The sequence below is a fragment of the Chrysemys picta genome, chromosome 2 (assembly GCF_011386835.1).
Source record: "Chrysemys picta bellii isolate R12L10 chromosome 2, ASM1138683v2, whole genome shotgun sequence".
Taxonomy (NCBI): domain Eukaryota; kingdom Metazoa; phylum Chordata; order Testudines; family Emydidae; genus Chrysemys; species Chrysemys picta.
In genome coordinates, this window is record NC_088792.1 from 3,931,534 (window position 1) to 3,943,820 (window position 12,287).

Here is a 12,287-nt window from a genome sequence, read left to right on the forward strand (position 1 = left end):
CATTAAAAGCTGGAGAGGCACTCTCATCCAGGGCCATATAAGTACCTAAAATAGACAGACAGTGGGGGTTCCTTCTCCCTTCTCTGGCTATGAACTTTGGGCTTCTGTGCTTTCCTCAATCTGGAGAGGTTTTTCCAGATGTTAGATTTGTTCTTCCATTCCCTCCCTTTTCCCCCCCCAAACTGCTCCCACCAGCATGAGAAGGGCATGGGGTGAAAGTTGTCTAACTAGTTCTGATCAGCGCGGCGGTTGGCTCGAAAAACCCTCTGAAGCCCCATCAAATCTGAGCACTTTTAGAACAGAGAAGACAGAGATTGGATGGGGAAAAAGAACGGGCCTGTGAAAAATATCCCTTGTGTATCTGGTAATAGAAGGGACTTACTTAATACATCTTTTAACATGGTACGGCCCCTTCCATATGAAGCACTAAAAATGCCTTACTAATACTGGTGGCTTAAGCCTCAGGTACCCCTGTGCAGGAGGTAAATGTCATCCCCATTTTAAAGATGAGGCTCAGAAAAGTTAAGAGGCATGTCCAAGATCACACAGAAAGTTTGCGACAGATCTGGGAAATGAATCATAGAATTATAGCAGGGTAGGACTGGAAGGGATTCAGTAGGTCATCTAGTCCAGTCCCTTGCACTCAAGGCAGGACTAAATAATAACTAGACCCAGATCTCGATTCCTAGACCTGTGCATTAACTACAAGACCATCTCTTCTACTCTAGGCTGACTTCCGCCTCCTTAGTGCTAGTGGAGATGTGCTGCTATAATGCTTATTTTCCTAGCTCATCGCTTTGACCATGTCACCCCCTTCTCTGCATCACTCCACTGCCCATCACATCACATCAACAAGCACATCAACAAGGGAGGGGAGGGATAGCTCAGTGGTTTGAGCATTGGCCTGCTAAACCCAGGGTTGTGAGTTCAATCCTTGAGGGGGCCACTTAGGGATCTGGGGCAAAATCAGTACTTGGTCCTGCTAGTGAAGGCAGGGGGCTGGACTCTATGACCTTTCGGGGTCCCTTCCAGTTCTAGGAGATAGGTATATCTCCCTAAGAAATGTCTCCTTGTCTGTATCCCCGGTTCCATCTCGTCCGATATTTCTATTGTAGATTCCTTGGGGCAGGGACCGTCTTTTTGTTCTGTGTTTGTACAGCACCTGCCACAGTAGGGTCCTGGTCCGTGACTGGGGCTCTTAGGCATTACCACCATTCAGATAATACTAGTTACCTGGGGCACCTCCCCCTTAGTGCCTGGGGGGAGCCTCAGGATCCAGAAGTTCCTGTTCTTCAGCAGGTTCTCCATGTTCTCCAGCCTCCTCTGCAGCAGCCCGTACTCCTGGATCAGAGTTCCCAGCACGGCCCATTTACTCTCCAGCTGGTTCCCAAACTCCACTACAGTTCTCTCACAGCCTATTAGTTTTTTTTCAGCCATCCACATTCTCCCTTCCAGACCCAGCAACCTCGTGGCATGAGAATCTAATTTCTTCTCAACAGCTTGGACTGCGGCTAATACAGTCCGAAGGGAAGCCTCTGCACTTGGAGGTGGTGTTTCTTGTACAGACGTTTGCTCAGGGAGGACTGGTGGATGTAAGGCGGCCAGGGGCTGCGATTCCACCTCCCATTCATCAGCCTGTTTCAAGGACAGAAAATGAAAACAGAGTTGAGGTCACGTTCCCTATCGGCAAAGTTAGCTACAAAGAAACAGGACAAGCAGCCGCTCACATGCAACAGGCCGCCCAGACTGTTCAAGGGTTGCATCTTTATCATCATCATCGGCTCACATTCCAGAAGTGATGGTTAAAAAGCTGCTGACATTTTCATTATAATCCTCATTTATAAGGGTCAATGGGAATGGCATTGAACTGAAATGTCCCATGCATCTCGGGTTTTGTCCTAATTTGTTTGAGGAAAACTGCAATACAAGGCAAGAGCTTTTCTAATCACGTTCATTCACAAACAAGAGTCAATCACTACAACAGTCTTATGAGAAGAGAATTAATGAGCTTGGCATGAGGTCTCCTTGCCACAGGGCCCCAGACACTCCCAGGGGGTGTCCGCACTGGAGCTGGAGGGGGAATTCCCTGCGCGAAGAGACATACTGGCGCTAGTTCTAGAGAAGCGAAGTGTCAGCAGTGAGTGGCAGGAAGCACTAGCCGTTCTGAAGACACACTGCCCAAGTCCAGCGGCACACACTCCGGGCGGCTCGCCTCTCCCACTGCTTGCACCACCACAACTGTGCTCTATTTTTAGCATGCTAACTCGATCAGAGCTAGTGCAAATATGCCTCCTTAAAATGGGAATCACACAACCAACTCAAAGTGTGGACGTACTCTGGGTCTCTCGCTCTCTCTTATGGCCCATCTGCGCACCAACATTTATCCCGTCAGGAGATGGCGCTATATCCCAGCAGTGACCAGACGGGATGGGAACAAACTAACTGTACAAACTCGGTGCTACAGTCAGTACAAACTTAAATCTCACAACACCCCAGGTAGGTAGGTAGGTAAGTATCCTTATCTCCAGCATTTAGAAATTTTAAGCAACTTGCACAAGGACATACAGTAAAAATGTCTGGACCAACATTTGAATCCACGTCCCCTTCTTCTCCTCATGTCCTTGTCACTAACTTGAGGTTTTTCCAGAACCATCCCCAAACAATACCTAATGCCCTAAACCACTGTACTTCCTAGGCAAATCATTTCACTGTGTCCTAGTTTTCCCCTCGGTAAAATGGGGTATTAAAATCTGAAAGCACACAGGATTTAAGATCTCCTCAGTCATCAAACTTACTTGGCTTCCTAAATAAAGCATGATTATCACTGGTTTTACAGATGGGAAAACTGAGACCTGCTTGGGATAAGAAACTTGCCTCAAGAGCATTGTGGTCCAGCAGTTTAAATACAGGCCAGAGCATCAGGAGAGCTAGGTGTGTGAGAGCATGAACCTCCATTCATCACCCTCCCAATTAGACAGAAGACTGCCGTGAACCCTGCTTATAAAGCACTAGAGAAGTGTAAAGCATTATTAAGGCCAGTCAGTAGTAGACATGGAAATAGGGTTCCGGGGTCACAGGCCTGTGCTCATTTCTCTAGGCCTGCAGAGATCCTCCAGGTTGAAGTTTCACTCACCTCTTTTTGTCTCAACCAACTTTCCCCCCCAAAAAACCTGCTACATTTTTGCCAAAGTTTCCGAAAATCTAAAACCAGCTAATTCCACATAGAGTTTGGCAACAAATATTCACCCAGTGCTAATCCCAATACTTTGCATTTCTCTTGGAGGATCTCAAAGCAATTTACCAATACAGACACATTAAGACTCATAACCACCCCAGGGAGGCATAAGTATTATTCCCCACGTAGAGACAGAGAAACTGAGGTCAAGTGGCCTGTCCAAAAATCACATAGCAAGTCAGTACAGAAGTGGGAACAGAAACCATGACTCCTGGCACTCAATTCTTTGTTTCAGGCATGAATCTGTTCTTCCTCTCAATATAAACACATAGTGTTATTTATCAACCAACATTTAGGTACCTCTTGGATGATTTTTTTCCGGAAGGCTCCTCTTCCTTTTGGTTGCGATAGGGACTGTGGGTTCCCGTTCACATTCGGGCAAACGTTCAGAGTTGGAACCGCTGTTTTGGTTAGAAGTAACCGCTTTCCAAATTCTAATTTTTTTTGCGTCACACTTGAAATGTCAAAGCACTCGTCCGTGAAGTGCGCGGAGCAGATCAGCGAGCGGTCGTGTCCCCCTCTCCAGTCTGCTCTCTTCATCCGAACAAATCTGTCCCAAAGGCTCCTAACGTGAGGGTCTTTTGGAAATTTGAACAAGGATACACCGTCTTGGGTGGTGTTGGAACACCTGGCCACTACGCAGCGGGCTGGCATGGTTTGTAACGTATACGTTACAATGGCACTAGCAGGCAACTTCTAGAGATTCCTCCAGCTGATCTGTTAGGAAAGAGGCTTCAAAGGTTTCTAAGTAGCTCTGGGAGTTGTTGCATCCCTTGTCTCCTAGTACAGTTCTTACACTGTAGCTGTTCAGTGTAACGCTCAGAATCCAAAGACACGAGAACACCCCCTTCTTCAAACGCCTTGGCTTTTTATTTGAATGACACCTAAAAAGCAGAGAGAAAACCCTTTCATGAACATAACTATAATGATGATGTGTAGCCACACCAGGTGCATGCAAATATTCAGTTACTTCTTTTAAATACAAAATTATGCAATGCTTTATGAGCCTGGTTTTGAAAAAGTTAGGTGTGGAACTCCCCATACAAAATGAGTGCACAATTACATACACACAGTCCAGGTAACTGCCCATGCATATGCCTGGTTCTGGTCATTTCCCTTCATTTCTCAGACCTGAAGAAGAGCTCTGTGTGGCTCAAAAGCTTGTCTCTCTCACTAGGGTGACCAGACAGCAAGTGTGAAAAATTGGGACAGGGGGTGGAGGGGTAAAAGGAGCCTATATAAGAAAAAGACCCAAAAATCAGGACTGACCCTATAAAATCGGGACATCTGGTCACCCTCTCTCTCACCAACAGAAGCTGGTCCAATAAAAGATATTACTGCACCCACCTTGTCTCTCTAATATCCTGGGACCAACACGGCTACAACTACACCGTACACAACATTGGCAGTTCCGCAGTTTGTGCGCACAATCATAACTGCACGTGAAACTTGCACATCTAAAAGTTTTCAACATTGGGCCCAACCTGTTCAAACTACTGTGCTCCTCCCCTACCAATCAAGAGTCTTTCAACCCTGCACATCAGAGCACTTTAAGAACAATTAATGCATTTTCAAAATCCTTATGTGAGAAATAAGAATCTAGTCCCACTCCCAGTTTACAGCTTCTGTGTGCCAGGCTGTCAGGGATGAAATGACCAGTGCTTAATGTGTGTCAGAGCCGGCCCTGGCACCTCGAGGCTTAGCAGTTCATATCCCCAGCACCTCTGTCCTTGCCAGGTCAGTTATGAAAGTCAAAAAATTGCTTAAGCCCCGACACCTATTTGCTTGAGCCCCAGCACCGCTTTCATTACAAATTAAGCCCTGGAAATAACTCACCCAAGTCAGTAGCAGCGTCCGAAATAGAACCCAGCCTGCTGACATTAGATAACGCTCTGGACACTGCACTGGGCTTCCTGCGGAAAGCGATGCTGGTGCCCTGTGACCACCCCCTGCAGCCTAGCCCCTGCAGCTGCCCGGCCCTGACCACCACCCTCCTGCCCAAGCGCCAAAGCCCACCTGAGGCAGGTGAGCGGAGGCGCGAACCAGGAATCCAGGCATTTCCTTGCTGGCCTTCCCCCTGCCCGGCTACACGGGGAGTGGCAGTGCTAGGGCCGCCCTGGCTAGCGCTAGGAAGCGGGGTGTTAGCTGCGCCCCGGGGCAGGGGGCCCACAGCCCCACGCCCCCCAGGGCTGGAAGTCAGGGGCGGCCCCCCCAGGGAAAGGGCAGCTCCCCGGCCCAAGGGGTCTCGAGCCAGTCCCTGCGGGAGCCGGGGGGCGCTGGGCAAACGTGCCCCGGTTCTGCACGGAGACCGCGGCCAGTCACCGGGGCTACCGTACCGTAGCGCCCCAGCTCCGGGCCCTTACCTGGGCAGCGGCCCGCTCGGCCATGGCCCCCCCGGGCGGGGCTTCTCCAGCGGGCCCGGCCCGGCCCGGCCGAGCTCCGCTCCCGCTCCGGGCTGGGCAGAGTCCCGGCGCCGCCTGGCCTCGCCACGGGCCGGCCCCGCTGCCGGGCGGAGCAGAGCGAGCGCCGCCGGGAGGGAGCCGCGGCCTGGCTGCCGGGGCCCGGGAGCGGCGGGGAGGAGCGGGCCGGCAGCGGCCCCTGGCGGAGGAAACTCGGCCCCGGCCGCGGCTGCCGCTTTGTTGCCCTGGAACTTTCGTTAGCGGGTGTCACACACGTGTCAACACGTCTTCAGAGCGGGGACGGGGACGGGTGGCCCCCCTCGGGGCAAAGCCATGAACTAATAGGCGGTTCCTTTAACGGAGGGACTCCGGTCACCCTCCGTGCAGGTGAGAGTTTTAGCACCTGTGGGTGACAGAAGAAAGGGGCCCCCTCCGTCCCTGTGACAGTCTGTCAGCCTGAACCCCGGACAGCTGGTGAGTCTCCCCTGCTCTTTTCTCCTCCCACCCATGAGCCATGGCCTCCAGCCCACATCCTCAGACAGGGCCGGCTCCAGGCACCAGCCCTCCAAGCGTGTGCTTGGGGCGGCACCTGGAGTGGGGCGGCGCTCACCCGGGGAGAGCGGGGCCAAGGCTGGGCTCTCCGCCCTCCTCCCGGCACTCCGGACGGTCGGGGAGCAGGGCCCTGGCCGGGCTCACCGGCCTCCTCCCGGCTCCGCTCTGGCCGCCAGGGAGAGTGGAGCCGCGGCGGGCTCGCTGCCCTCCCCTGCCGTGCTTCCGGCGGGGCGGGGAGGGGGGGCAGTGGGAGGCTTTTTTGCCTCGGGCGGCAAAAAAGCCAGAGCTGGCCCTGTCCTCAGAGCCCGAAATCCATGGCCGTGTGGAGCCTTTGAGGATCTGGGCCCTCCTCAGGGGCTGGAACAATGTGTATAGTGGGGCAGCTGAGAGCCATGGAACCAAAGTGTAAACCCTGTGTATGATGGAAACCACTTCCAGCCAGGGGGTGCAGTAGCACCCCAAGTTCCAGCACCTATGGCCCTACTCCTTTTTCCCCTTCTCTCCCAGCTCTCACCCTCCCGCTCTCCTTTTCCCCCAACACACCCATCCACGCTCCAGCCTTGGTTTCCCTTCACTCCAGCACCAGCAACAGGCTGCCTTGTGGGTAATTTGCTGGAGGCACCAGTGTAAATGGACAACTGCATTCCACACCCTTCTGAGCGGCCGTCAGGTGTCACATCAAGAGGTGAATGGGTCAGTGGAGAAAGCACCAGGTAACAGTGAGAAGTTTATCATTAGTGGAACTAGCAGCAGTTGCAGGGTATCAGCCACGTAGCCATTGTCATGTATTTTGTAAACAGCAGGGCATGGGTGAGTTTTAATTACTTTTTTAAAAAACCCTTGCTGCACGCCAATACATTTTAGATCTGCTTGGACCTATTTGATTGTTAAAACGCTCCCTGCTCGTGTCCTCTCCAGTTTGGACTAGGGGGTAGGCGGTCATGTGTTTAACATCACCCTCTCTTAAAATGTTTCTTTAGTGAAAAAATGGCTAATCTCACTAGTGCAAAATAGCCCAATTAAGGTATATTTAGCAGATTACTGCAGCAGAATAGTGCATGTATAGATGCCCTGAAAAGACAATTGAAAGGCAGCAGCACAGCATATATGCCAGTTTTGATTCAGATCAGAGTTCCCATTGCAGCCATCCAGCAGTGGATTGGCAAATTTTAATTGAAATAAACTGGTTATACTTATTAGCCTGAAGCAGTATGTTGCTCCCATGACATGCTTCCGTCCACAGTGTTTCATGTTTATTACAAAACAGGCACAATTCCAATTTATACTTTCCATGTTTTGCATCAGGAAGAAATAAGACAAAGTATATTCCAAAGCCCTAAATGTCTAGGTGAGATCTTTACTGTCCTTTAGACGGAATACTTAGGGATAGCAGAAATCACTTTATACAAAGTTAAAATCAAATGCTTCAAAGACAAAGATTATTAAAAAGCGACAAAGAGTCCTGTGGCACCTTTTAGACTAACAGACGTATTGGAGCATAAGCTTTCGTGGGTGAATACCCACTTCGTCGGATGCATGTCATTAAATATACCAACCACTCCTTCACTATGTTAAAACAGTTTAAGAGAAAATCTCCATTAGCTCTGAATGGGCTGATGAGGTCCCATATACGTCCTTATTTTCAGTTAAGTCCAATGAAGTCTCTGCCCTCCGTGTATCAAGATACAGGTTATCACCATAGTGGATTCTTAGCTTACTGGGCTATATTAACATTATGCTCACCCATAGCTTGTCAGGAGGAGGGTATGACAAGAAAAAATAGTATTGTGGTCATTTACAGGTTATTTAAAAGTAAGCGTATAGTGCAAGTGAATGAATATTTTCCACTGTTGCTCAAGTGAGATGCACAACAGATCACAGTTCCAGGTCAGGTTCTTCCAACCAGCTCTGCTCTTGTTTTAGGAACATGACAAGCCCTTTTAGAAGCAAGTGGATCCACTTTGGGATCTCACATGAATATTTCTAGTAGCCAGTATTCAAAAAATAATATAGGATCCTCAGTGATCATTTGATGTTCTCAGGATCTCAATGTTATTGCTTAGTAGGTTGTGATATTTCACTATCTGGTGTATCACGCAAGAAGTATTTAGTTTTGCTGTAGAATTCTTTCAGTATTTATTTTTTTGCAAAGCACAGACAGACAGAGTTCTGGTTTGGCCTTACACACGTTTAGTTTACTTAGCAAGCTCGTCAGACTTTGTTATCCCAAATGGCTACAGCTGCTTGCATGTTGTCAGATTGGTGGCAATGCCAGAGGGTAGCCACAGACTAAGAGATCTGTTGTGTAGTGTCCTGAATTGGGCAGGAGTTTCCAGATGGCTGGTTCCTTTAGTTATGGAGTTATGCACAGCGGGAAAGTCCTTCACAGTCTCTGGATTTGATTCAGATTGTAAAGTCAATTGTGATCATCTAGTCTGACCACCTATATTCCACTACAGGATTTCCCTGAATTAACTTGTTTCACATACAGCAGCTCTTTTAGAAAAACATCCAATCTCGATTTTAAAATGGCCAGTAATGATGGAGAATTCAACTACAACGCTTGATAAATTGTTCCAATGGCTATTCACCCTCGCTGCTAACAATTAGTGCCTTATTTCTAGTCTGAATTGGTCTAGCTTCAACTTCCAGCCACTGGATCTTGTTACACCTTTGGCTCCTAGAATCACAGAACCACAGGGTCAGAAGGGACCGCAAGAGTCATCTAGTCTAACCTCCTGCCAAGATGCCGGATTTGTTGTGTTTAAACCACCCAAGGCAGACGGCTCCAGCCTCCTATTGAAAACCTCCAGTGAAGGGGCTTCCACAACCTCCCCAGGCGTCGGTTCCTTCGTCCTACTGTTCTTACAGTGAAGCAGTTCTTCCTGAGATTTCATCTGGCTGCTCTGCTGTACTTTTAACCCAATGCCTCTTGTCAGACCTCTGCGGCAAAAGAGAACTTTTCTCCATCTTTTTTATGGCAGCCTTCATACCTGAAGACCACTCTCCTGTCCCCCCTTAATCTCCTCTTTTCCAAACTAAACATACGCAGTTCTTTCAGCCTTTGCTCGTATGGCTGGTGTTCCATCCCTTTGATCATCTTCGTTGCTTGCCTCTGGATCCTTTCCAGTTTCACTACATCCTTTCTATAAGCGGTGACCAAGACTGGACACAGTACTCAAGCTGAGGCCTAACCAGTGTCGAGTAGAGTGGTACTGTCTCCACCTCCCATAACTTGCCTGCTAGGCCTCTGCTAATGCAACCTAACATTGCATTTGCTTTATTTGCAACAGGCTCACATTGCTGACTCATGTTGAGGTTGTGATCCACCAGAACTCCCAGATCCTTCTCAGCAGTGCTGCTGCCAAGCCAGTTCCCCCCCGTTCTGTACTCGTGCATTTGGTTTATGTAGCACTTGACATTTGTTTGTTGAATTTCATTTTGTCGTCTATAGACCAGTTCTCCAATTTTAACTCCATCCTCCAAAGTACTGGCCACCCCCCTAGGTTTGTGTCATCTGACAACGGAAGAGCCCATGTTGTACTTAAAGTACTGCACAGGATCTTTTCAGGGGGATAAGGCAAAGTGCCACATTTATTGGTAATACATGTATCAATCAACACTGTGTCATATGCATATCATATATATTACAGTCATGTACTCACATAAACCCACAAGCACACTCAGGCTTGATGTTGTTACCAACTAGTTGCTCCCCTTAACTGCACTGGCCAGGTGAGTTAGATGGGGGAGGGGGTGGAGCCGGGCTTCTGTCTATCTGGATCGATGCTCCAGTGTTGACAAGACGAGACCCGGGTTCCTCTGCAAGACACCTCACTTTTATAGCAGCTTCCCTCTCATGCAAATCTGTACCAGATGCAAAATCTGTGTCTGTGTCAGTTGGTCATCCGTAGTGCTTCCATCTGGGTGTTGTCTTAATGCTGCCACATTTATTTTCAAAGAGGGTGTTTTCAAAAGAAGGTGCTCGCTTCTAACTCCCAAGGCCATCGAGCACCCCTTCTCCCTGACTGCCCCCAGAACCCCTGCCCCTGACTGCCCCCCGCCGCCGTCCAACCCCTCCTCCTTCCTGACTGCCCCTCTAGGACCCCTGTCCCCATTCAACCCCACCCCCATTCCCCACCCTCTGACTGCCCCAGTTGTATGAAAATAGAGGTTATATATGGAAAGACTTAATACAAGGTTATATGAAGAGGCATAATACAAAGTCATATGAAAGTTATGCAAAGATGCTTAATGCAGAGATTTATCTACACCAGGGGTAGGCAACCTATGGGATGCGTGCCAAAGGCAGCACGCGAGTTGATTTTCAGTGGCACTCACACTGCCTGAGTCCTGGCCACCGGTCTGGGGGCTCTGCATTTTAATGCAATTTTAAATGAAGCTTCTTAAACATTTTAAAAACCTTATTTACTTTACATAATATATAACTAAACTATTGTTGTATCGACTTATAGAAAGAGACCTTCTAAAAAACGTTTAAATGTATGACTGGCAGGTGAAACCTTCAATCAGAGTGAATAAATGAAGACTCGGCCCACCACTTCTGAAAGGTTGCTGACTTTGATCTACACCCATTATCAAACCACCACTAATTTAGAGACGCACACTGTAAAAATAGGGTTTTTAAAATTCCTAAATAACCCAGTTTCACTTGAGAGAGACAAGGTGAACCAACCTCTGTTGATGGAAGGGAGAAGCTTTCAAACTTCACAGCATTCTTCTTCAGGTCTGGAGAAGGAAACTAGATTTCAGTTTTACTTCTCATTTATTAAATTTGAGTGCTTAGAATCATAAAAATCTCAGAAAGCCTCATAAGACATCCTATAAGTCAGTGGCCAGGCTTTCCTGCTTACCGCCCCAGCAGATATTTTTATGCACTTAGTTTTTATAAAGTCGACACACAGATTTCCTGGATTTGTGGGAGTTGTTTAAAGTGGGATGGAAAGAAACTTCCCATATCCAAGCACAGATAATGTAATTTCATGATAAAACCTCTAATGATTAGATATTTGATGAGTTGTCCTAGGCTTTAAAGCAGATTTAAATAACATGGGTTGAATAGGATTTTTTGACCGGTTATTTCTTGAGCAGATATTGGTTTCCATCTTCCTTCCACTGCTACTTTCTTTGCATGTAGAACTGTTGCTGCCTTTTTAGTTTGGAGAGATGAATAATCCCACATCAAGTGACTTCTCGGGTTTTAAAATGGAGAGAGGATTTCTCTCTCTCTCTCATATATATTTATTTATTTATATATGTAAGCAGAGTCCGGATGAGCTCTACCCTGACATCTGGTGGTGAATTATGGCGAGTGTGGAAAAGAACTCCAGGGGCTGATCTTGTTTGCATAGGCACACCCACCTGCCTGGTATGAAACAACAGCAACTGAAAGTGGTTACTTTGGCTGGTGTGGGATCCCCAGTTTCTCTGTTATTGGGGCAGGAAGAATAAAGTTTTGTTACCCTGATTCTGTGAATCAAGGCCAGTGGAACTGTTGTATGACAGAAGGACTCACCATTAACTAAGTAGCACTTGCTTGACAAGGGGCATGGGTTAGAAAACCTAGTGAATTGAGAGAGGATGGGGACAGTATGGGCCATCCTTTGAGGGCCTGAAACACCAATTGCACCACCTTCTCTCTCCACTGTTGAATATCAGAGCTAACTTTGATTCTATTAGGAGTCTAGTTACAGGCTGCTGAGCTGAATTCACTTTGGGCCAATGGTGCACCCAGCACTGGGGCTCCCCTACTACAAGCTGAAATCATTAAGAGCTAAGAGCTGAGATCAGATCACTGAGTGCTGTGTTAACTAGTGGGGGAATTGCTAAGTGGCTGGCGGAGCAGTTTGCGGGGATGGCTGGAGGAGCAGCTTGTAGAGCAGAGCAGTTCGTAGGACGGCAGGAAGTGGACTGGCTCGTGGTGAAGGCTGCAGTGGAACCCCATGGAGAGACAGCCAGCCAGCCTTGGATCACCTAAGGTGCCCCTTAACACCCTGCATGCCCCCCTTTCACTCTGGGGCTGCACTGACCAGGGACAGAGACTTTGGGGGTTGTTGGACTTTGGGGACTCTGGTTCTTGA

The 12,287-nt window shown here is 48.4% G+C and overlaps 1 protein-coding gene across 14 annotated transcripts in view; it reads right to left on the minus strand.

Annotated features, from left to right (window-relative positions):
• The window catches only part of LOC101931677 (zinc finger protein 398-like), a 77,729-nt gene that overhangs the window by 53,791 nt on the left and 11,651 nt on the right, over window positions 1-12,287 (minus strand). For 11 of the 14 annotated variants that reach the window (XM_065586451.1, XM_065586456.1, XM_065586455.1 and 8 more), the window contains exons 2-3: window positions 3,536-4,119; window positions 1,234-1,635 (exon numbers count right to left, since the gene is read on the minus strand). In XM_065586451.1, coding sequence (XP_065442523.1) covers window positions 1,234-1,635; window positions 3,536-3,889 — 756 coding nt within the window. In that variant the 5' untranslated portion in view covers window positions 3,890-4,119. Of the gene's footprint in view, window positions 1-1,233; window positions 1,636-1,727; window positions 1,912-3,535; window positions 4,120-5,071; window positions 5,094-5,598; window positions 5,796-12,287 lie in introns of those variants that run through there. The other 3 variants (XM_065586448.1, XM_065586449.1, XM_065586459.1) reach the window with 3 other exon arrangements.